The sequence below is a fragment of the Penicillium cataractarum genome, assembly GCF_028827025.1.
Source record: "Penicillium cataractarum strain IBT 29864 chromosome Unknown utg000010l, whole genome shotgun sequence".
Lineage (NCBI taxonomy): Eukaryota > Fungi > Ascomycota > Eurotiomycetes > Eurotiales > Aspergillaceae > Penicillium > Penicillium cataractarum.
Genome location: NW_026622746.1, coordinates 1,052,387 through 1,076,613, shown reverse-complemented (window position 1 = coordinate 1,076,613; position 24,227 = coordinate 1,052,387). Strand labels below are relative to the sequence as shown.

Genomic DNA, 24,227 nt, shown 5'->3' with positions numbered 1-24,227 from the left:
TGATCGTTGGAATTTTTCTGATTATTTCCTCCTTCCTGATACCACTCTGATTGGTTCAATGCCACGCAATCTGTGGCTTCATCACCCCGGGTGGTCTACAATCTCCAATTTGTCTTCTCCAATCGCCAATCGTGTTTCCATCCCCAGCGGATCCGTGGGCCGCTTAAGCCACAACCCACCTGTGGCACGGCCTCTCTGTTCAACGACCCGCTGAGCCGCTTATATTCGAGGAACAACCGACCCAACTTCTTACGATTCTACTAATTTGATTTGAAGCTAAAGGGGAAAGAAAAAAGCGAGAGAGAAGAAAGGTGGTCGACAAGATCAAAAAGGCCCGCAGTTTCTCCACCGGCTGGATAACAAGCATTCGTCAACACAACAATAACCATCCACCCATTTACAGAGAAACCCTCTCAAGTCTTGAGACTCGAAAGAGATCGGCAGATTGAGTGGCGCGTGGCTGAAAGAAAAACCCCGACCACATTGAAGATCTGATACGAAACAGTCTGGTGGTGGACCCTGTGGTACATACCCTCTTATGGGTCATGGTACCTAGTAACTCCGACTTTTGTCAAGGAGGTTATTTTGTTTAGTGTGCAGCTTCTGGCCTGGGCAGGGGATATCCACTTATCCTCCTCGCACAAACACCCACCGTCAATCCCACCTCCCAACAACTCTCGATCAACGGGACTCGACCCACACTCTTCGACGAGGTACTTTCTTTCACGCCAGTCCTCTGGGTGCACTTTTTTGTACACTCTTGCCTTCTGTCTCCAGCACCCGTGACTCAGAAACTCATACTCCTCCTCAGCCTATCACCAGTCCCAAATCTTGCTGGGTCCGATCAAATCATTCAATCGGTTCACGTCGGTTCACGCCCTCTACCCGCCTTGTCCACCTCCTCCACCTTGTTTACTCCGGTCACTCGCCCATTCTCCAGACCTCTGATGTTTCATTGATACCATAGGACATCTGTCCCGCTGTCAGCCACAGCTCAGACGTCTTCCTGACGGCTCTGCTTTATCATCCCTGCTCCTCTTTGGGTGCCCAAGCATCAGAGTCCGCCACAGTGCTCATCCACCGTCGAATAGCTCATTCGTCCTGGTCCCCAGGTGGCTGGTGTCAGCAGGGCTGTTCCGGGATTTTGAATCCCAATTGGATTCCAATTTCTGTCAATTTCCTTTTACTATTCACCTTATTCTTTAGCTTTGCCTTCCTTTTTCCTTTTTTTTCTATTTTGTTATCTTTTTTTTTATTCTGCTGCCTTTTTCTTGTCTCCATACAAGCTCTCCACATTCGCCGTCCGTGAGTAGGTATATCTGGAAAGTCCCAGGTTCCGCTGCGGCTGATTTCTTTCTTTTTTGATCCTTCAAGCACTGCTTTGCTCATCTTCAAGTGCAACAGTACGTTGGCGTGCAGGAAGATCTTCTTCTGTCGTCTCGTATTGATCTTCGCAATTTGAGCCACACCCCGATCCCCTCGGTCCCGCCTTCTGTAGCGATTTTACTCTCTATCCACTAGGTTGGTTCTCGTTCCGCCTATCATTTGCTTATTTTTTTTTCATTTGTCGCTCTGTCTTTTTTTTTTCATTCAGTTCCCCAATTCGTGCTTAGTGCCCCTCTTGCCCCGCGGTCTTTCTTCACCGTGACACATTGTTGACTATATCTCTGTCTCATTCGGGCTCTGACGATTTTGACAGAAAGATCGCGTAGGGCTTTGGGCTCTCGTCTGTTTTCTCTCGTCTTGTCTTGTATCAATCTGCTAGGTAAGTTACAATCTTTTTGTTGGTCTTCCGTTGCTTCTTTTCCTGCTGTCCTTTTGTCCCCCTTGTCCTCATCCGATCCTGTCCGTCTACAAATTTTGTGCGAATCACCAGCCCTACAAGGGCTAGTCGCTCGCCCAATCAGTTTTGGGCCTTCTTGGCGGACTTTGTTTCCATACCCTTTGCCCAGTCTTTCGTGTCCTCAGGATTTACCACTCCCCTGCCTTTTCCTTATACATGATCAGAGCTCTGGCCGAGTTTTTCCCTTGTGGGGAAAATACGTTCAGCACTTATCCCAAAATAGTCTCATTCGTGGCGCTCTCCTGATCATCCTCATACCTTCTCGTTTCATTTTATCTACTTGTCCCTTTTTCACCCCCAAACTCTACCGTCTCATTACGGCCTTTTCTCTACTGGAGTGAGCCTTTCTCTTCCATCCTAGCTTGATGCCACTCCTCGGTCCTCCCCCCTACTCCACAAGCCTCATCAGTGGGTGTACGCTCATCTTCACCGTGATGCCAACACGCCTATATGACTTTCTTCTGAAAGGCCTATGACTATCGGGCTCAGCCCTGCTTTACCGCGGGGCTGCACGCTTGATACATCTCGATGGTCCCTTTGACTTTCTTCTCGGTTCTGCCGTCCCTACTTCCTACGTTTTATATACGATTCTTCCTTTTGAACGGTTTGCTGTCATTCTTTGCGGCTCTCTTTCTGGTGTTATGTTATTCGAGAGTCGTATGGTGACTGGCATCTTCGCCTCTTGGCTCCTGTCATCTACCATCCAAACCTTTCCACTTTGTTTTGGCCGATCCAGTCCTTTGTCATTCAGCCCTTTAACTAGTATTATTTACTGACCATTGCATCTATCAATAGCTCTTTCTTCCGGTCAGTCTTGGGCTTGATTGGGTACGATAGGTCCGATTTCTTTTGGGCGCTCCTGGTCATCCCCTTTCGTGGACGGTCCCTAGAGACCCGAAGTGGCCTTGCACTCTGTTGGGTTCAATATAGGTATGATATCATTTCCACTTCCTCTGAGTTGGTTTTTTATTCTCATTCTAGTCTGCTTACACCGTCCTAGGGAAAGATCTCGCCAAACTCGCCTCCCCTTCACGATAGTCTACAAAACCAGGCCCCATGGGCAATGTTTCTCCCAAAAAGATCATCACATCCCAAGGGACAGGAGATGGGGTATCCCCGGCATCCGAGCCCAACATGTCGCGATCCGACTCGATACCTGGTCAGTGTTTTCCCAGACGATATAGAAAACGCACCATGACGCATATCCTGGAGCCATACCCGTGGGGGACATATCCGTTGATGAGATGGTTTGATGTTGCAGATGTTACAGCCGCCAGCAAGTACGCACAATCAGGATATTCAGCCCACCCGTCGACCTCGGCCTATCCAGGTCCCGGACGCTATGGACCGCCACCTCCCTTGAACATGAGCAACATGGTATACTCGCTCCCGAATCACCAATCGTCATCATCCCCTTTTGAAGGCCAGCATCTCATCCATCAATATCCGCCTGCCCATCCCCAAGGCCTCGTCTATCCGATACAATCAATGGGTCATTATGGAGGCCCAAATTCTGGTGGGAGTGGACCGTATGCAGTACCTTTTGCACCAGGGTACGTGCCTTACTCGATGCAGCACCCTGGAACTGTCCAGCATGTCCCTGGTCACTACCCACAGTATATGGCAAATCACTCGATGCAGAATATGGGTCCGGGTCAGCCCCCCGCGTATGGAGCGGGTTATTACCAGCAGGGTTATACGCCGTCTTCTCGACATGGATCACAATCGGGGCCAGTACAAATGCGGCACTCGGGGGCTCAATCCAGGCAGGGGAGTCTATCGCAGGGAAACTCGGCATCGAATACGGGATCTACGAAGAAGGAAACAGACAAGCGGGTTTTGGAGGGGGAATACGACGTATCGAAGACAATTGTGGATGGTTCGAACCCGATGAAGTTAGCACAACTTTCATCCATCCCTCACGGTATGTGTCAACCTGCGTACTCGGGAATAGCTATCAACACGCCCCGTTGCGAGAGACCTCTTCAAAGAAATTCTCTTGCTGACATATCTTATTTTCGTCTGACAGATTCGACCCTTCCCTCCCAATCAGTGCCAACTGCACCTAGCACCCCTCGTGGACCACCTCGAAAGCCCAAGCAGTCCGGCCATGCCCTCTGGGTGGGCAACTTACCACCCGGGTCGAGCGTGGTGGATCTGAAAGACCATTTCTCGCAGGAGGCAACCAACAACATTGAAAGTGTGTTTCTCATCTCCAAGAGTAATTGTGCGTTTGTGAACTACAAGTCGGCCGCTGCATGTGCCGCCGCTCTTGCTCGCTTCCACGACTCCCGCTTCCAGGGTGTCCGTCTCGTTTGCCGGCTCCGCAAGGGCTTTACAGCTCCAGGGTCGGGCTTGGGCCTTGGTGTGGCGGGTCCAGGCTCCAGGTCCCGTCCAGAGGAGACGACGGATCCCCCTGTCACTGCCGAAGCTGGACCGTTGGTAGAGGCCATTATTCCCGGGCCGCTGGCGGACGGGACGGCTTCCCGCAGTTTGGATCGGTACTTTATCGTCAAGAGTCTGACGGTAGAGGATCTCGAGCTTAGCAAGCAGAGCGGAATCTGGGCGACACAGACGCACAATGAAACCAACTTGAATCACGCCTTTGAGGTAAGTGTAGCATGATTTGAAATCCATATCCTCACTCGATTAGTTTCTTCTTGGGTCTTGGGTGCTATTCATCTTGATCTCCACTCGTATGATACGTCCCCTGCTAACTCTGATCTACCAACCAGAATACCGACCATGTCTACCTAATCTTTTCTGCAAACAAATCAGGCGAGTACTTTGGCTACGCTCGCATGCTATCACCCATTAGCGACGATGAGGAGCTCGCCCTAGAGATGCCACCTCGTCCGGAGCCCCTACCTGGCACGGCCGATGAACTAGAGGTGACCACGACCGCGGCGACCTCGACTGCCCCCAAAGGCCGAATCATTGATGACTCGGCACGCGGCACGATCTTCTGGGAGGTTGAATCCTCAGGAGACGAGCACGACGATGGTAGTGGTGAGAAGAGCGGCGAGGGTCTGGGGTCGGGTGCCGGTTCCGGCCCTCCTGCTTCCGTCTCGGGACTCATTACTGTCGACGATGAGGAGGCTCAGTCATTCGGCAAGCCCTTTCGTATTCAGTGGCTGTCGACTGAACGAGTACCCTTCCATCGGACACGGGGACTGCGTAACCCGTGGAATGCTAATCGTGAGGTGAAGATTGCCCGTGACGGTACCGAAATCGAGCCGACTGTCGGGCGGAAATTGATCGCCCTGTTCCAACTGCCCTGAGGGGTGGTCTGTGTGCCCCGGCGTCATGAGGGGCGAGGGTGATGAGAGGGTTAAAACTGCCCCTCGACTTCTTTCTCTGCCTTTTTCGATCTGGTAATGTTTATGGTGAGTAGTTGCCTAGGTGGGGAGTCGAGAAGATCTATACAGCGCACTGTGTACGTGCCAGGATTCAATTGTTCATGTCAGTGGCCCGTGATTGTGTACTCTAATTGTATACAATATTACGGTTCATGATTCAGGCAATTGATTCTTCAAGCACGCACAGATGTCCTGGATCTGCGATTCTCGATCTGTTTGGTTCTTCTATGACTAACCATTCTATCCCTTTCGGGGTTCTATTCACCAAACATACTGGAAGAGGAGAGCAGCAGGGGAAGCACAGAATCCAAACTCTCCCCACTCGAGGCTGGGAGGATGGAATCTGTAAAAACATTTTATGGGAAACGAGTAATACACGATGTACGTTCACTTTTGAGCTTTTTTTTTTCTAATTTTGATCATGCTTCACTTTTTCTTTTTCTTTCTCTTTTTCTTGGGATTTCTCTCTTCCAATTTCATCTCTATGTGGACTCTGGTGGTGCCACACATACATTCTCATTCTGGGTGGTGCCATATAATCTTTCCGCTCGTGGAATAGTTAGCGTTTCTATGGGTCTTTTTTCTTTCTTTTTCTGTGATATCTTCATCATTTCTTCCGTTTCATTCATTTTTTTTTCTTTTTTGTGGGCAAGTGTATCACTATGACGAGGTATGGAATGTGGCGTTGTGGGGAAGAGTACCCGTGGGTCTTGAGTCTTCTCCTATTGTATGGTCAAGAGAGCAGACTACGACATGGTGACTATATGCATACGGAGTAGTTATATATCACTATGTTTAAAATGTATGGAGTACATAATTTTATAGTATGTTGTACGTATATAGTGATGATGTATTGTGGTTATCTAGATCTGGGGTATTGGAGGAGACCACCAATCATTTCGATCTCCTCGAGGGCGATGACTGAAGTCTATCGGAGGAGATTCCCAATGAAAAGAAATGTGTCGATAATTACACTTTCCTTAGTCAGGATACCTAACTAACTACCTAAACCCATCTCTCGAGTAGTTAAATCAGTAGTTAACTAGTTAACTAGTTAATTAACCGTCGTACTTATGTAACCCCTCCTTTCCCAATGCAGCCCACGGTCAACTTTCTCAGCCACTCACAATCGTCCACCCTTCGACTCGTCAGCATCATTACTCTCGCTATCTCCTCCAATCTGATCTCCATCTCAACCCACTTCTTTACTCAATCTATCGTCTCTTTCCGGCTCCACTTTCCTCCCTGTTGATCCACTGGGCTTCCCCCATTGTGACTTTCGGATACGACAAGCTAATGAGCTAACTCCCCTAATGGGGGGGAGGGGGGGGTCAACTTGGCTAAGTTCGGTAATGAGTGGATGCTGACGGTCGGCTTCTTGACGAATGACTGGTCAACTGGAATTGGTGATGGCGCTACCCCAGATATTCTTCCTTGGACTTGGCCCGAGCTTAGCTTTTCCTACCAGCTCTCTCTCTCTCTTTCTCTTTTTGCCCCCCTCCTCCTACTTCCTGAATCTTTCCTGGTGGTACCATCCCGTCGTCTGCTTCCTTTCCCCATTTCGACTTCCCCCTCCCTTTTTCCACTTTTCCATCTTCCTCTCTCTCTCTTCCTCTTCCTTTCATCCTCCTCCTCCCACTGACTTCCCCACCATTCTTCCACTTTCCTTCTACATCTTACCATCCCTCTTCAACACTCTTCCCCCTTCTACAATTCTACCATCAACCTCATCCACAATCTCCTCTTCTACGCTACAACTGGGTCCCCCCTCCTTCACCCTGGTTGTGCGTACGCTTCGCTTCACCCCATTCGACCTCCATCTCATGAGAAGGGCGGCGAGTCCGTCCAAGACCTGTCTTCTCATCCCCAGCTCGGTTCCCTGAGTTGATTCCTTCCTCTCTCTCTCTCTCTCTTCCATCCTACTTTTCTCCATCCGTGGCTCACTCGTATCGTCGCCCTTGTCCCCAAATCCCACGACTAGCACGCCCCCCCAACCCCATCAGCTAAACCACCATTTATCATCATGTCCGACGATCGCTCCACCTCTCCCATCTCCGTTCCCTCGTCGGAGAATCGTCCCCGCCGTGGTTCCTTCGCCGGTCTCCCCTTCGACCTTTTCTCCAAGCAGAATAGCAATCCATCCGGCCAGCAGACGGGCAACAATACCCAAGCCAATCAACAGCGTCGGCTGTCAATTACCACCCTGGGTCTCTCGGGCTCGCCCACCCAGACCTCCACCTTTGGAAGCCGGGCCTTCCGTCGAGGCAGCCTGTCCAGCTCGTGGGGGTCCATCCCGAACAATGAAGATGCCGTGGCGGAGGATGCGGAGGGATCCTCCCCCGGTGTGACCCCCAGCTCGCCATTTGCCCGGCGAGTCTCCTTTGGAGCTCAGGCCCTGCGTGAGGCTCGGGCCGGAAGTATAGGCAATGGTAGATACCCACCCCCTAGTTCATCCCTGGCAGGGGCACGGCGCACCGCGTCGACCGCGGCTGGCCATAGCCCTCCTTCCCGATCTCCCGCATCTGCAAGTTCTTCAGCTGCCCCTCTGGAAGAGAGATCTAACGCATCACGCCGCCCAGGCGAAGGCTTCAATTGGACCGAGGCGCTCCGTCACCGCGCCGAGCGTAACCCATCCATCGGGGGGCCGGTCTCCCCGCAGAATCCTCGTCCGGCCGGTCACCAGCGTGCCGCCTCGATTGCCACGATGGAGCAACCTATCCGAGAAATCCCTAAGCAGCCTAAGCAGAATAAACCCGATTTCTTCCAGGAGAAGATTCTTCGTGGTGACTTTATGGATTAGAGGGGTTGTGGACGAGAGGGAGTTTTGAGAAACTCAAGTCTGCCAATTTTTTTTCTCTCTTATTGTGATATTTATTTCATCTGCATCCGTTTATGGGTACAGGGTTACTCTGGTTACTCCATCCGGTTATCCTCTTGACGAGAGAGAGATGGACGAGGCCCTGGCAGGCGTCATGACTGTGTTTTTGGATCTTTTTATCTTCATTGTGGAGTTTTGGAATGGTTCCCAAGTTGTCAACCTTTTTCTTATGCAATTGTGATGATTATCAAGAGGAAGATTCAGATTGTGATTGGGATTGACGCATACTGGATATTTATTTAACAAGTTGAACCGGTCCATGTTGATCATTGCTTGGACTGGGTTTTGTCATTTTGCTGGTTATTCTTGTTTAAAGTGCACGATTCCTCATCCTGGTGTTGATGGAATGTGATGATAACTAAATTGACGAGAACAATTGAAATATAACACATCTCCATAATCTTGTAAATGTAAATACATCCTAATGTACTCCTCCTCGTGCCATACTATCTACTTTGTATATGCTCAGTCTCCTCTACTATACTTTCTAGCCCTTTCCCTCCCTCTTTTCTCTCTGTTTCTCAACGTCCATCACGTCCATCTTCTCCATCTTCCATCTAAGCCTGGGAAGGACCTGCCTCGGTCGTATCCTCTGCATGAGTATGCCCCGGCGCCTCAGCGGCCTTCTTCCCAGCAGCAGCCTCTTCTTCCTCACGATCAACACCCTCCGCAACCCTCCGATCCATCAACTGCGCCGTAGTCAACTGCTCCTCCGGCGCAGGAGTCTCCCACTTCGAACTCTCCCAAGGCTTCACCCTCATAACATACATCATATCCATCTCCTCAAGAGTCTTATCCTTACCCTCCAGAACAAAGAAATAAACCACCAGCACCGCGAAAAACAAACACCCAGCAAACACATACCCATACGCAAAATCAATATCCCCCGTAATAAACGGAGTAAAAAACCCAATTAAAAAATTCCACAACCAATTCGACGCCGTCGCAAGCGCCATCGCCCTCGCCCGGTACCGACTCGGATACAACTCTGCAACGATGGCCCAGACCATGGGGCCCCATGTCATTGCAAAGCCCGTGATGAAGAGGCAGGCGAATACGACCATGGCTTTGCCGGCGCCTGGTGTGGCGGGTGGGTTTTGGACGTCCAGCGAGAAGTGGCCGACGGAGGCGAAGACCATGAAACAGATGAACATCCAGATTCCGCCGGTGATGAGGGACTTGCGGCGGCCGTAGTGCTCGATTACGTAGAGGCCGCCGAAGGTAGTGCCGAAGTTTACGCCGCCCAGGATCATTTGGGTTACGTAGGTGTTGCTTATACCTGCGCCGTTGAAGATGACGGTTCCCTGAAGCAGAGAGAGAGAGAGAGGTTAGTTTATAACTGATCCAGGATTGAAGATCTCCAGTCTATCGACGGGTATAGGTTGGGTATCAACTCACGTAGTAGAAAAAGTAGTTAGCACCAGTAAGTTGCTGCAACGCCTGCAAGACCACACCCAATGCAATCCGATATGGCATCCTCGGAGCCTGAAACATCTCAATCCACCCATGCCACCCACCCTTAGCGCCCTTCTCCGCATCAAGTTGTTCCTGAATCTCGAGAATCTCATGGACGATGACGCGGTGGTTCTCCGATACACCGTATAACTTGCTCATAGTCTTCTTAGCAACATCAATCCGGCCCATACGATAATCGAAACGGGGAGATTCGGGGAAGAGTAGGATTCCGAATCCGAGAATTAGGCCCCAGAGGAATGTTATGCCGAGTGGGATTCGCCAGGATGCGGTGTTTGTGATATGTTCTGTGCCGTAGTTGATGCAGTATGCGACGAAGATCCCCAACGTAACGAAGAGTTGATATGAACTGAGCATATAAGATTAGCATCGATCATTCTCTTCCAGCTCGAATAACTTCTTTATGCGAGGTTTTGTTTATATTTGTAGGGGTTGACTTACCAAACCATCGCACCACGAATATGCCTCGGCGCAATCTCACCCTGATACATGGGGACAAGCAACGAACAAGCACCGACACCGAAACCAGTCACGAACCGGCCCATCATCATTTGATACCATTTCCCAGACGGTGAAGAAATCTGAATAATCAGGCCGACATGTAGGATGACACACCAGGCGAAGATGGACCATTTACGACCGATTCGATCGGCGAGTGGGCCTGCGAGGAGTGCACCTATCATTGTACCGATTGATAACTGGGAATACATTAGTTAGCAAGCCTTACAAAAATCACCTCCTAATCTAATCAAATTTTATTAACTTAGTATTGACTCACCATAGAAACAATCAACCCAGACCGAACATTACTAAACACCCACTCCCCACCCCGAAACTGTCCATACCGCTGCTTATAATTCTGCATCTCGAGGAACCCCGAGATCTGGCCCGTATCATAACCAAAGATAATACCACCGATTGAGACGAAGGCGCCGAGGGTTATGGAGCGCCATGTTACCCATGGTACGTGGCCTTCGTCGTAGGAGGAGCTGCGGCGTTTTTCGTTGGTGTTTGTGTTTGAGTCTGGGGGTGTAGGGGGTGGAGAGAGGGGGTTTTGTGCGGGTTTTTTGGTGAATTTCATAGTGTAGAGTGTAAATAGTAGGACTAGAGGGTAGATGGTAGAGGGGAGTATATGAGAGGATGTATAGAGTGATAACCCCCCGATATAGAAGGATAGAATTCCCGTAAAAGTGGCAATGGAAATTGAAAACCAGGGAGAGTGAGGAGTGACCAATTCTACTAATATGAACGGAAAAGTTCTGTTTAAAACATCCCAAGTAATTCAACTACTACAATCCGTCTCCCTCCGAACAAACTTGAAATCACACGCCACGATCCGGCACAGCTCCTGTTGAAATGAGCCCGTCATGGATGGAGCCCCGCCGCCACTAGGGTGGCATGAGTGACTTTTCTGCTCTGAAGATCCCTAAATATTCTAGAAACACACCAACTCCTCACTTACTTACTTATAGCCTCCGGGCTTTTCATCCTGGTACAGTAGTTCGGTGGTGGCTCGAGAATTATGATATAGTTATGGATCGCCCCGAAGCCTTGGGTCTCTCCCGCAGCCACCACCGCACGGTTCCTGTAGATAAGCTGAAGCTATAAAGGGTTATAGATAGTACCTAGTTTTCCAGTTTTAAAAGCCTGGCTTCGTTTTTCACTCTAAACTTATTTTGTAGATGGGGTTTTGGGGGCCTATTTCGAGGGTGTTGCTGCGTGCGGTATGGGTGGGCCTTGGAGTCATGACGTCAACTACCGGTTGTGAAGGTGAAGAATGTTTCCGCGGGTGCATTCTTGCTGGATCCGCGTTTTGCTTTGGGGATTTTATGGGGATCCGGGGAGAAGGGGCGAGATATGGTAGTTAGGGTGGTATGATTTGTATTGGAGGCAAAGTATTATAGTCGATGGAGATTAAAGTCATCTTAAGAGTTAAGAAATTGGTACTAGAAATAGTATGGATGCATTCAAAATATACAGTAACTCGTTAATCATTCAAATCAAGGTATCCCTAACTATACGCCAATCTAGCTGCATTGTACAATCGCAAAATAACAATCAAATCTCTTCAATCTCTTCTTTTCCCATCTTAATGGGCCATCCGCTTGCCAATCTCACTCTGCCAGTTGCGCGACTTCTCAAAGCCATTGGATGCAGTCTGGTAGTCGAGCATAGCCTGGTAAACCTCCTCCTGACTAGTCAGCACGAATGGACCGTACTGCACAACCTTCTGGTCCAGCGGCTGACCAGCCACAATGATAAAGCGCGACTCCGAGTCCGCATTATCCGGCACAGAAGCCTCAACAATGTCACCAGTCTGCTCAAAAACGACATTGTGGAATTCCTTGACAACCTGCGTCGAATCATTCGATCCGAAGATAGTCTTGCCTGAAAGCGTGTAGGCAAACGCATTCCACCCCTGAGGCAAAGTCTGCGACAGCCGACCACCAGGACGAATAGTCACATCCAAAATCCAAACGGGGGTGTATGCCAGATCGCGGACTGAATCAACACCATGCGATTGACCAGAGATAACCTTGATCTCAACACGGCCCTCATCAGCCTTGGCGACCGGGATTTCGCTCGCGCGCAGATCGCGGTACCGCGGCTCGCACATCTTCAGTTTCTGAGGGAGATCGACCCAGAGTTGCATGCCGACGTTGGGAGAGCCGTCGGCGTTCTCGTGGGGCATTTCAGCGTGCATGATGCCACGGCCGGCAGTCATGAATTGCAAATCACCGGGTCCGATGGTACCCTTGTTCCCCGCGAAATCTTCGTGGTCGACACCACCGGAGAGCAGGTAGGTGATTGTCTCTTGGCCGCGGTGGGGGTGATCCGGGAAACCGGCACCCTTGCCGATGGTGAAGTGATCGAGCATGAGGAAAGGGCTGAAGTTGCGGAGCTTGGCGGTGCCGATGGAGCGGCGCACGCGGGCGCCTGCACCTTCGGCTTGTTCGATGGCCAGGAAGACCTGACGGATTGCGCGGGCGGTGCTCATTTCGGTGATGGGGAGGACGATTGGAGAGGGGTATTCCAATGGGAGGTTAGACTTGGTGGTAGTGGTGGTGTTGGTGATGTTGTTGTTGGAGCTCTTGGGCAGGTACTGCGACAAAGTAGCTGGGAGCTTCTCGTGCAGAAAAGTAGTAAGAGAGTCCTGGATGGAAGGACTATAAGCGAAGAGGATTGCTGTGATGCAAATTAAAAAAGGCAGAAGCAGTCTCATGGGCGCGATGGCGGCCTTTTATGCTTGAGCGAGTCAATGCCTCGAATGTTCGAGTAGAGAGTAGTGATGGAAATTGTGAAGAGAAGCTAAAAGTCAGCGTTAGTCAATGGCGTCTAATATAGTTAGTTAACTAAGTTTTATGTTAGCTGCGCCAGTATGTCCAGTGCTTTGCAAGACATCAGTCAGCGGGGTTCTGGTGAAGATCAGCGAATGGTTGGCGTCGGATTTACGGAGTTGAGCGATGACCAAGACGAGAGTCAGCAGCCGCTAAGCGGGTCCACTTGGATGCCTGCGTGCCTTGTGGCCTTGATGCCCATTTTGTAAGGTGTTGATAATCATCTCATCAGCAGGTGACGTGAAGAGACGGAAATATAGTTATTGACTTTTGGTTGACTATAATTATCGTTGCTAAAAATGACTTTTGAGTAAATTGTAGAAGATTCTACATATCCTTGATGTTATTCCAGAGCATTAGAAAATACATCATTGTTGGTACACCTACTGTCAACTGAACTCCCCATATATATATTCCGGACGATAGAGGTGGCGAACCTACGGCTAGCTAGGTAGTTGTAGAGATGAAAGGTATAGAAACTCTCATATTAAGCTGAGGATAGACAATGGCAATTGAATAAACCATATCTATATACTTCTACAATTAAATTAAACCCAAGTTGATAGCAGAGCTCCGGTGGAGATGGCCAGGTTATATGTACTCCCAACTACTGTAAGTCTGACTATCGCTATCTGATAAGGCCACGGAGCAGCTCCCGCACTCCGCTCTCCGCTCTACGCCCAGCTCTCTCCACGCGATCGCATAGTGCGTTGGCTTGCTGCACTCTTGTTTGATTCTGAGATATCCACTTGGCATATATGGTATCTCACTTCCTCCACTGATAGAATCCGTGAATACCCCGACGGGGAAGCGTGAGCGCAGCGAACTCCGTCTCCACCATCACCTCGCAAGGTTGCGTGCCTTACAGCACACGTCGCTGCCAAACCTATTGTTCCACTTCAGATTGCCGGTAGGATGGGTCGATCGCGGTGGAGTCTTACACCTTGGCTCGTCCTGGGCTGCGCTGCGTCAAGTGCCTGGGCAGCTAAGAGGCCTTTCAACATCCATGATGACCTGTTGGCCTATCCGCAGGTACGTCGAGGAAGCAGCGTACCATTGCCCTTATTTGTCGCATGACCTAACAATCCATTGCATGCAGTACCAAGTACTTTTCCCGGAAGAATATATCTTAGAATCCCAAGCCGAAGAGCTTCTCCAAACACATGCCTCGCCCGAAACCCCCGATTCCAGCGTCGAGCGGAATGATCCCCAAGTCTACACGGGAAAGGATCATACGGAAGATACCACGCAAACACACGAAGATGTGATTCATCCGACATACACATACGAGGAAATGATATTGGATGACCGGCGACTTCTCTGTCAGATCCCCCGCGTAGCCAAAGATGAGACCAATAGCACGGCTGGCCGCGCGACTCAAGAAGCCGATGAACAGAATGAGCTAGCGCGGGCCACCGATCGCGGTCTCGAGCTTCTACGTGAGATGGAGGGCAAATGCATGTACTATTTCTCCGGCTGGTGGTCATACTCTTTCTGCTACAGGAACCAGATCAAGCAGTTCCATGCTCGTCCAGCTGGCGGTGGGGTCCCAAGCTACCCGCCCGTGGAGGACCCAAACACCCATTCATTCGTTCTGGGCCGATTCCAAGAGAGTAAAGATGGCAAGGGAGATGAGAAGAAGCAGACGCAGTCCGCTCAGACCGATGTCGCGGAGCTACGCACTAAAGGTGGCTCGCGCTACCTGGTGCAGCATCTACGTGGCGGCACCAAGTGTGATTTGACGGGACGTGAGCGCAAGGTTGAAGTCCAATTCCACTGTCACCCGCAGTCAACCGACCAAATCGGGTGGATCAAAGAGCTGACGACCTGTTCCTACTTGATGGTTATCTACACCCCTCGTCTTTGCGACGACGTTGCCTTCCTGCCACCGCAGCAAGACGAGGTTCACAATATCGAATGCCGCGAGATTCTCCGCCCCGAGGACGTTTCCGACTGGGAGGCCGTGAAGGAGTGGTACCAGGCCCATCAACTAGCCGATGCTGCCGCCGCTCACTCGGAGGTGCAAATCGTCGGGGGGATTGTAGTTGGCGGCCAGAAGCTAGTGGGCATGGAAGGCAAGAAGATTGAGAAAGGCCGAGTAGCATCGGCCGGCGAAAAGAAAGTGGAGGTAGTCGTCAAGCGTGAAAACGGCGAAATCCAGCGCCCGTCCAAGCAGGTGATGAAGAAATATAACCTCGATCCCGAGGGAATCGAGGACATGAAGAAGCGACTCGATCAACTTGCCGAGGGTAAAGATTGGACCTTGGAAGTGGTGGAGAGTGACGGAATGATTGAATTCCAGGGTGCCATTGAGAAGGATGACGATGAACTTGACGAGACGGAAGCCGGCGATGCCTCTTCGCAAAAGGTCGCGGACCATCAGGACGGGGATGAGCCTGCTCCCGTGGCCGAAGTCGATGATGCAGCGGGTCCCGACTCTGCATCTGAGACAAAGCAAAATTCAAAATCGCACCGACAGGGATCCGAGGATGAAGAGGGTGACTCTGTTGGTAGTGAGGAGACTTTCAAAGACGAGTTATAAGAGGGGCGGAGATATGAGATTCGGTCCTGTACAGTAGAAGATCAATCGATATACATTTTGGCGCTCATATTTGCACTCTGCACCAAATTCCAACCATTTGTACATACCAGCACTCCATCAGTTGATTCATGGATCCAAATATATCTGTTTATATCGGGTTACATGTGAAGAAAGTCATAGTCTGGGCACGACCGGGTTGGTTCCAGGAACAGCCGGTTAGCTTCATGCCCAAAGACGTCAGTTGCCCCAGTTGCCGGGAACCGAGTGGGGGCATCAGGAGAGGTAGTTAAAGGAGGTGCAGTTTGGGAGAGAGGAAGTCATCGTGAAGAAGAAATACGGAATTGATCAGATATTTGTTCAAGGAAGTGAAGATAATAGTCAAAGAAGACGAGGACCAGAGATAGATGGTAGAGGCAGAAGTATATGAAGTACCTGAAATCTGAGGTCCAGTCCGGGCCTACGTAAGGAACGTGACCAAACCCAAAACCTCCAACTAGCGATCGCCCCCCGGCCCACCTTCCCACTCCTCCCTGATCCCAATTCCAACCTTCTCTACTCCCCCCCCCCTCTTCCCTCTGGGTCTCTTCCTTTTTATCGGTGGCTCTGTGCTCCTCCCGACCTCTTTCGCATATCCATCCTCCTCCTACCTAACCCCCTCCCCTGGCCCGCACCATCCTAAATACTCGAGCTTGCCAAGGCTGACTGACCCCCGGCAACGGCCACCGTCACCCCCCAAACCCGGCCTCCTCTCCGAATAAACATCTACAACCCACAACCGACCAATTCCGAGCTGGCACTTTGTTTCTGCTGCTGTCGCTAGCAGCGCTCGGACTCCGTCATCCCTACGAGACGAAGGACCCGCCTATCCCGCGGCTTCGCATTAAATCATGGGGTTCCTCGGGGTGTATACGGCTGTGTATGATTACCAGCCTCAGGCAGAGGGTGAACTGGAAATCAAAGAGGGCGATTTGCTCTACGTTTTGGATAAGAACAGTGATGATGATTGGTGGAAAGCTAAGAAGAAGGCCGAGCGAGACGACGAGGATGAACCGGAAGGTCTAGTCCCGAACAACTATGTTGAAGAGGTGAGTCTGCCAAAGTGGGAGATGTATAGGCCGTGTAGCCCACTCTGCGCATTGACTGCGCCGAGGGATGCCTAGGATATGCAATTGAATTGATGCTTACCTCTTAACTCGCATCACACAGGCGCAACCAGCACACCAGGCCAAGGCTCTTTTCGATTACACGCGGCAAACAGACGAGGAGGTTTCATTCTCCGAAGATGCCGAGATCTTAGTCTACGACACGTCAGATCCAGATTGGACTTTGGTTGGAGTCGGCTCGGATTATGGATTTGCGCCGGCCAACTACATTGAAATCGTGGGAGACGCTGCTCCAACCGCTGCGACTGCCGTGTCTCCATCGCCACCAGCTGCCGAGCCCGCACCGCCGTCTCTTCCTACACGACCGACGCAGCCGGCTCCAGAAGAATATGAAGAACCCCCTTCTCCATCTCCCATAGACACCCTGCAGAATCCCGCAGCCGCCGCGATCGCCAATATCATCCATCAGCAACATGCCCCCCCCAGCGCGCAACCCGAGCCTACGCGGGAGGAGGCGCCTCCACCCCGACTGCCAACTCGACCTTCGCATGAACAGGAAGATGAGCGTGAAGAAGCCCCTGCTCCTGCGCTCCCGCGCCGGCCCCCTTCAGAACAATTTACCCCGCCAATGCCCCAATACGATCCCGATCCGTCTCCGCCCCCGCCTCGTCCTCAACAGCGGGCTCCTCCCATGGGTGGACATAGCCGGCCTTATGTTAAGGAATCTCCTCCATACAACCGAGCCGGCGAGATGACGCCTCGCTCGCCCTCTGGATATCATATCTACAACATCAACGAGATGGTTGAAGTAATGGGCAAGCGTAAGAAGATGCCCACTACTTTGGGTATTAACATGGCGACGGGAATTATCTTCATTTCTCCCGAGGGTGACGATCGTCAGCAGGAATGGTCTGCGGAGAAGCTCACCCATTACTCGATTGAAGGCAAGCACGTCTTTGTCGACCTGGTCCGGCCCAGCAAGAGCGTCGACTTCCATGCAGGCGCCAAAGACACCGCTCAAGAGATTGTTGCTGCTCTGGGTGAAATTGCTGGAGCCTACCGTGCTGAGGGCCTGCGTGAGGTTATTGCGGCTGGTGAAGGTGGTGGCGCCCAGAAGAAGGGTCAGATTTTATATGATTTCATGGCACAGGGTGATGATGAAGTTACGGTGGCTGTGGGCGATGAAGTTGCTATCATTGACGACACCAAGGCCGAAGAATGGTGGATGGTCCGACGTTTGAAGAATGGCAAGGAGGGTGTCGTTCCTAGCAGCTACGTGGAGATCACCGGATTTATGCCTACCATTCCCACCCCCGTAGTGGAATCTGGTATGTCGTCCGTGGAGCGAAACCGCTTGGAGGAAGCTCGACTCGCCAAGGCCGCAATGGGAAAGACCAGGACCGATTCGATGGATTCTAGCGAGGTAAGAATACGACGCCTACAACGTTACCCCAGACGTGTGCCCCCATTGGTTATTGACACACGATTCCCTACCCAGCGCAAACGTGATAGCAAGCGCGACAGTAAATCAGCAAAGTCAAGTAAGTCATCCGTTCTTGAAAACGAGGAGACAAGGTTATTAACGGAGACCATCAGAGCCAGATCCCTCCAAGGTGAGGAAGTGGACAGATCGGACTAAAGCTTTCACTGTGGAGGCACAGTATATTGGTCTTTTGGACGGCAAGATTCAACTTCACAAGGTCAACGGTATTAAGATTGCAGTTCCCATCGCGAAAATGTCCGTTGAGGATCTCGAGTACGTGGAGAAGGTTGCCGGTGTTTCCCTCGACGAAGATAAGCCACTGTCAAGTATTCGAGCCCGTGGAGCCTCCGATGCCAAACGAGGCTCTGCAGGTGCTTCTGTACAGCGTCCCGAGTACGATTGGTTCGACTTTTTCCTCAAGTCCGGCGTTGGCCCACATCAATGCGAGCGTTACGCGCAGAATTTCATCAAGGATTCAATGGACGAGTCCGTATTGCCTGATATCACCCCCGAGACACTGCGCAGCCTTGGCTTGAAGGAGGGTGATATTCTGCGAGTCATGCGCCACCTGGATACTACGCTGGGCCGTACTGGTGCCAAGTCCAAGCTTCGTAACGTTAGCTTTGGGGGCGAGGAAGTCATTGGCAACGGCGAAGAAGGCGGTCTGTTTGCTGGACCTGGTGGCATGCTGCGCAACAACACTCGCAAGGGGAGACCCGCGCCGGCTGTGCAGGCTGGTGACGTTGTTGATCCCAAGGCGTTTGAGCAAGCGGATGAGTCCAAGCCCAAGGCTGAAGAGAGAGCCGCAACTCCTCCGGCTCCCGAGGCTCCTGCGGCTCCTGAGAAGCCCGTTGCTCGTGGATTTGATGACGATGCTTGGGAGGTGAAGAAGCCCAAGGAGTCTGCAGCTGCACCTCCCCCGGCGGCGGCGGCCTCGCCACCAGCTGCTCAACCCCCGATTCAAAAGCAGGTCACTGGTGCAATGGCGGACTTGTCCCTGCTTCAGGCTCCTCTGCAGCCCACTGTTGTGCAGCCCACCCCTACCCCCGCTGTTTCAACCATCCCTGCACTCCAGCCGCAGCAGACTGCCGTGCAGAGTGCAACCGTGCAACAGCCCCAGCAGACCGGTGCCACCCCCAACTTCTTCACCCAAATCGCACAGATTGGTCAGCACCAACAGCAGCAAGCCCAGGCCCAGGCCCAGGCGTTCAGTCCCCAACAGACTGGATTCCAGACACAAGCCAGACAGCGCCCACAGGCTCCGCAGACCATCGCCCAGAATTCGCTTCTCCCACCACCTCCGCAGCGTCCATTGTCAGCACCACAGAACTTCACGCAGCAGCAGAGCTCCTTTGGTCCTCCTCCATTGCAGCCTCAGCTGACCGGAGTCCCTCAGCCTGGTCCGGCTCTTCCCGGTCAGAGTTTGACCGAGCTGAACCAGCAGCGCCTGCAGCCTCAGATCCAGATGCAGCCGCAAGCCACTGGCTTCATGGGCCAGAATCAGTACCAGAATGGAATAATGATTCCTCGGCCTACGGGATTCACTCCCCAGTCACAATTTGGCATCCAGCAGCAACAACAGAACCAGTTACCATATGCTAATGGCCAACCAGGCTTCCAGGGTATGGCTCCACAGGCTACTGGCTTTGGTGGATTTGCGCCGCCTCAGCAGCCAATGCAGACTGGCATCAACTCCATGCTACCTCCCGCACTCCAGCCCCAGCCAACTGGTGCTAATGGTTTCGGCACCACCACATACACCATCAATAATCCACCCCCAGTCCCACCAATCCCTCAGCAGCCAACGACCACCCCTCTGTCGCCGCAAAAGACAGGACCTCCTCCATCAATCAGATTCGGCGTCAAGCCAGATGCACCCAAGAAGCTTGCCCCTCAACCGACGGGATTGCGGGCAAACCTTTCTCAAGCTAGTAAGTCCTCTACCTTTTAACCTATTCAAGTGATGAGGAGTTGAGTCAACTAACCTATATATCTAGCGCCCAACAACCCCTTTGGCTTCTAGGTGGACCTTGTGCATTTGAATATCTGCTCCGTCTTGATTGGCATATATAATTTTGTCGTTCTACCCTTTTGAAACTGGCGATTGGCAACTACCTCCCCATTTGTTTTGTGCTGCGAATTCTGTATTCACTGGGACTCGAATCTTACATATCTCAGCTTGTCCTTTTCATACTCCTTCTTGCACTTGTGGAATTGACATGCGTACATACCATATTACCTCCTCATACCATTTTCATGGTCTCCACCCATTTCAGTTAATGTTCTCGTCAGGTCCCGTCTTTCTAACGCAGCTTACGTTGCGATGAGCGTGGTTTCTTTGTGAAATTCTCTGACTTAGCGAGCCATCATCCGATTCGATTTCCTTTCTCCTTTTCTCCCACTTTTGAATTCGACCGCGCCCCATCTGTGTCTTCCATCCCCCTCTTTGGTCCATTTCACGTGTTCCTCGCGTTAGCCTTTGAGAAATTTGCAATGCCGCGCATTTTCATCCCGTTTCCCTCGCCATATATCTCGTTGATGGTTATGTGGTCATGGTCATGCTTTAGTCCCGTTGAATGTCCCCATGTCTCTCTCACTTTCGTTCTCCTTGGTCCTTTTCTTTTGTTGCTTGAATGACCATCCCTGGTTCTTCTCTCCCCCCCAATCCATCTCTTGTTACATATCTCACACGTTTACATAGCTGGCAATAAGCTGCTGGCATCTTCCATAACTTTTCTTTTTGTTCTTGGATCTGGTGCTGCAAAAGGCTCTCGTGGCACTACGACACTAAGCCTAATTAGAGACCGAACCTTACGAGTAGCACCTAGTACATACGATATCTGTCTGTTAAGCCCTTTTGTATGTTAGTGACCCTTCAGTCTTGTGAAACAAGGGCTAGAAAGAAAGGCCTCGCTATATACGATTCAACTTGTTCTATTTCTAAAGGTTTTTCAGAATGTCTTTCGAAATATCTTTTTAGAGAGCCATAGTAAGATCTCTCGATTTATCTTTAAAAGCATAGCTAATAAGATAACTTAGATATTTAGTCACAGGTATATGCCTATACATAACCGCTGCTCACGGATTATCAGCTTAGTCTCTTGTGCCGTGTTATGCTATTCAGGGAGGTGCGTTTCTAATTAGGCTTCTTAGCGTTGTAGTGTCACGAGAGTTTCTTGTAGTGCCAAGAGTATGATCCTTGTTCTTTCCTTTTCCTGTCTAATGTACGTTTGCTATTGGTTGATGGATGGTATATAGGATGATGATCAATGCGTAGGTTCGAAAGATATAAGAGCCATCTAATACTTTGAGTAGATGCTGCTCGAAATCTTCTGAGAGGCTACTTTCAAGGAACAATCACTGCGCCTGCTCTACAAGGTTAAAAAATAAATGCACGTATAAACATTTGTAAGATTCAGTGCCGCTTCGGGGTATAAGATAATAGACAGATCAATTTTGACCTGCCCAAACGAAAAAAGCAAAAATTGTAACTGCATATCCCTAGACACCCCGAAAATTCATCACATCATAGACCCGCCCATTTTATAGAACCGAAATACAAGCGCCAAGAAGCCCGCTACTAACGAGAGATGTGCTAAAGAAACCCGAGAGACCACCGTTGGAAAAGGGGAGTAAACTCCTAAGGTATTTGATTGTCCTCCCATATCCCGAAGACAGGAAGGTCCTCAGCCATGTATAACAGACCGTTCTCCGGAAACATCACATCGGAAAGAGGAGAAGGGCCACCGGACATTGGCGGCTGTCCTGTTGGAATAGTTCCGCCGGGGGAACAACCGACTGGAATGCCGGAGGTTGTCAGTGCCGAGATAGCAGCGTCATACGATAAAGGTGCGCCGTCAGGTCCGTACGAGAGGGCGTCCCAGATATCCGTTCCAGATGGCTGTGGGCCGGTGGTAGCCCCTGGTTGCGTAGTGAACATGGATGACGGGGTGTTTCCGGCCAATTTAGCGGATGGGCTTGGTGAAGGGGCGATGGGTGATTGTTGGGGTTCTCGATGGTTGCCGGCCTGACTAGGCGGAGGAAGATCTCGGACAGCTAGTGGTGATGTAGAGTCCGTACCGCCGCCAACTTGGCCAAAGAGCTGGTCAACCTGTCTGCTTCGGCGCTCCATCCATTGTCGGTTACGTCGTTGGACGTACTCTGCCACGGCGCCGCGGAGGTACTTGACGATCTGGAGGAAACGGTATGCGTGAGGATCGTGCGGGACGAATAGACCCAAGAAACGCTCTGCTTTGTTCAGACCTTCTTCTAGGGGGAGAAGGTTATCGTAGTCGGCGAAGAAGGCTGCACCGAGAACGACTGCCGAGTTGAAGACGGAGTTTATTAGGAATGGGAGACGGCGGGGGAGAGAACCGAATCGGGCGAGGTCGTCTACCACATCCAAGCCGCGAAGAGCAGAGTATACGCAAGCGTCTGCAAAAAGGGAGATGCGAGAACTGCTGTTGCGCGATTCAGAGGAGGAGGGGTCTGCTTTGCTTTTGACGTATTGAGCCACGCGGTAGACGAGGAAAGGCCTCGTTAGAAGGATGATCGACCAGTAGTAGGATCCAAAGACGTGAGCAGCAGCCAGGCTGTCCTCCATGCTCTTGTTGTCTAGCCGTTCCGTTTGCATCCTGAGAACCGTGGGCAGAGTTCGAACCCACGCACGATGTTGGTTTGAAATCGCTTCGGCCACATTGATTGAGATGACTTGCTTCATATAGACATCTGTCAAGATCCGTTCAAAGATGCGGCAGAGCGATATTACAGCAACCGAGAGCTGCTGATCGGGTGTCAAATTCCGCTGTTGATCTCCGGAAACGAGAGTGTCGTCTCGAATATCATAATCATAATCCGACGTTGCTGGGGGCCTGCCCAAGGATGCACTGAGGAATAGATCCATCATCCGCAGACTCTTCCAAACACGTTCTCTAGCCCTCCTTTCACGGCCGCAGAAAAGTGCATTTGCATCTTTACGGTGTATACCGACCGCATAAGCGGCTCGCAAAGCAATGCCGAGGTTCATAAATGCGCCATTGCGCCTGCATGCGCCAAGCATGTACATCGAGACCAAGATGTATGATTGGATAGTGTGGATGCTGGGCGTTTCTTGAAAGGCTGAGAAGGCCAATTGGCGACCACTGCTGAAATACTGTTCTGCCAGGGTCTGATTGATATCGGAGACTTGGGCACCAATCGCAAGGACGAGATAAAAGATCGAGCTGACGGTATCTTCATCGCCGGATGGGTTTCCAACCCAATTGGCCAGGCGTGGATGAAATTCTTCCAGGTCGAAGAGGTCTAACAATGGACTTGTCGCAAGCACAAATTGTTGCGCAAGCCGTTGGGCCTCCTCATTACTGGGTGGTGGAATGAGGGGTCCAGGTTGGGTACTTGGGTTGCTCTGGAAGGCTTCCAACATGGAATGGCGTGAATTGTCTTCCGTAAACTCGCATCGGCCAATAGACGAAGACACAACCCGGCGCACGCTTTGTAGAAATGACAAGCTCGCCGAGTCTCCGATATACATGAACTTCCCTTGCCCGTCACGGAGAAGTCGAGCTACCTTAGGAACAGGCGCCGTACCCTCCTTCTCATCCCTGACCTGTTGTTCCAGATTCATGCCGCGATCCTCCAACGAATTCAACAAGCGATCCATTGCCGTTTCCCGCTGCGGCGAAGGCACTATACGTTCGCTGAGTAGCATTGTGGAGTCCTTGGATTCGGGTTTGAGCAGGCGCGCGGGGCGATCAGAGAAATGGCATTCGGGCTCTTTGTTTCGCTGAATACATATAGTACAGGGTTGCTCGCCGTTGCATTTCTGCTTGCGGCGCTTGCAGCTGTCGCAGGCTCGGCGACATCGGAGCCGCGCCCCTGGAGCCGTACTGGCACGAGGCATCCCGGTGGCAGATTGCACGGCTCGTGCCGGGTTTAGTGGATCGGACGGCAGTATCGAGTGGTGAGGGTCATCGAAACGGGGGAAACGGTATTGGGTATCTGTTCAGGAGACCGAAGAGAATGTCTAGAGTGCTCGACGTTGGTTGGTTAGATTGCGCGTAGCGCATGAATCCGCGGTGGAACGGAAGTGCGGGCTGCTGTTGCTTTCCCCGGACTCGGCGGACTGACTAAGCGCGTTCCGCCGATGCCAAGACGAAGTATAGATAAACTCTGACCGAAGCTAACAAGTTATAAGGCTATTGCTATTTAA

At 51.2% G+C, this 24,227-nt stretch overlaps 7 protein-coding genes across 7 annotated transcripts; 4 read left to right on the top strand and 3 right to left on the bottom strand.

Annotated features, from left to right (window-relative positions):
• Positions 1-2,899: 2,899 nt before the first annotated feature.
• N7496_012520 (putative YT521-B-like splicing factor) lies at positions 2,900-5,124 on the top strand (the record flags this gene model as incomplete). The annotated part of the gene is made up of 3 exons (XM_056705433.1): positions 2,900-3,767; positions 3,873-4,453; positions 4,579-5,124. The coding sequence occupies 3 exons, from the start codon at positions 2,900-2,902 to the stop codon at positions 5,122-5,124; spliced, it is 1,995 nt and encodes a 664-aa protein (XP_056549331.1).
• A 2,101-nt stretch (positions 5,125-7,225) lies between these two features.
• Positions 7,226-8,002, top strand: N7496_012519 (uncharacterized protein; the record flags this gene model as incomplete). The annotated part of the gene is made up of 1 exon (XM_056705432.1): positions 7,226-8,002. The coding sequence occupies one exon, from the start codon at positions 7,226-7,228 to the stop codon at positions 8,000-8,002; it is 777 nt and encodes a 258-aa protein (XP_056549330.1).
• Positions 8,003-8,637: 635 nt separating this feature from the next.
• On the bottom strand, positions 8,638-10,634 carry N7496_012518 (sugar porter family MFS transporter; the record flags this gene model as incomplete). Its single annotated transcript, XM_056705431.1, has 4 exons — positions 8,638-9,384; positions 9,479-9,902; positions 9,995-10,251; positions 10,332-10,634. The coding sequence occupies 4 exons, from the start codon at positions 10,632-10,634 to the stop codon at positions 8,638-8,640; spliced, it is 1,731 nt and encodes a 576-aa protein (XP_056549329.1).
• Positions 10,635-11,642: 1,008 nt separating this feature from the next.
• N7496_012517 (pirin family protein) lies at positions 11,643-12,776 on the bottom strand (the record flags this gene model as incomplete). Its single annotated transcript, XM_056705430.1, has 1 exon — positions 11,643-12,776. One exon carries the CDS (start codon positions 12,774-12,776, stop codon positions 11,643-11,645), a length of 1,134 nt encoding a protein of 377 aa, XP_056549328.1.
• Positions 12,777-13,806: 1,030 nt separating this feature from the next.
• N7496_012516 (PRKCSH domain-containing protein) lies at positions 13,807-15,433 on the top strand (the record flags this gene model as incomplete). The annotated part of the gene is made up of 2 exons (XM_056705429.1): positions 13,807-13,923; positions 13,991-15,433. The coding sequence occupies 2 exons, from the start codon at positions 13,807-13,809 to the stop codon at positions 15,431-15,433; spliced, it is 1,560 nt and encodes a 519-aa protein (XP_056549327.1).
• Positions 15,434-16,320: 887 nt separating this feature from the next.
• Positions 16,321-20,042, top strand: N7496_012515 (cytoskeletal protein-binding protein SLA1; the record flags this gene model as incomplete). The annotated part of the gene is made up of 4 exons (XM_056705428.1): positions 16,321-16,518; positions 16,640-18,077; positions 18,133-19,950; positions 20,017-20,042. The coding sequence occupies 4 exons, from the start codon at positions 16,321-16,323 to the stop codon at positions 20,040-20,042; spliced, it is 3,480 nt and encodes a 1,159-aa protein (XP_056549326.1).
• Positions 20,043-21,659: 1,617 nt separating this feature from the next.
• Positions 21,660-23,726, bottom strand: N7496_012514 (putative C6 transcription factor; the record flags this gene model as incomplete). The annotated part of the gene is made up of 1 exon (XM_056705427.1): positions 21,660-23,726. The coding sequence occupies one exon, from the start codon at positions 23,724-23,726 to the stop codon at positions 21,660-21,662; it is 2,067 nt and encodes a 688-aa protein (XP_056549325.1).
• Positions 23,727-24,227: the final 501 nt, after the last annotated feature.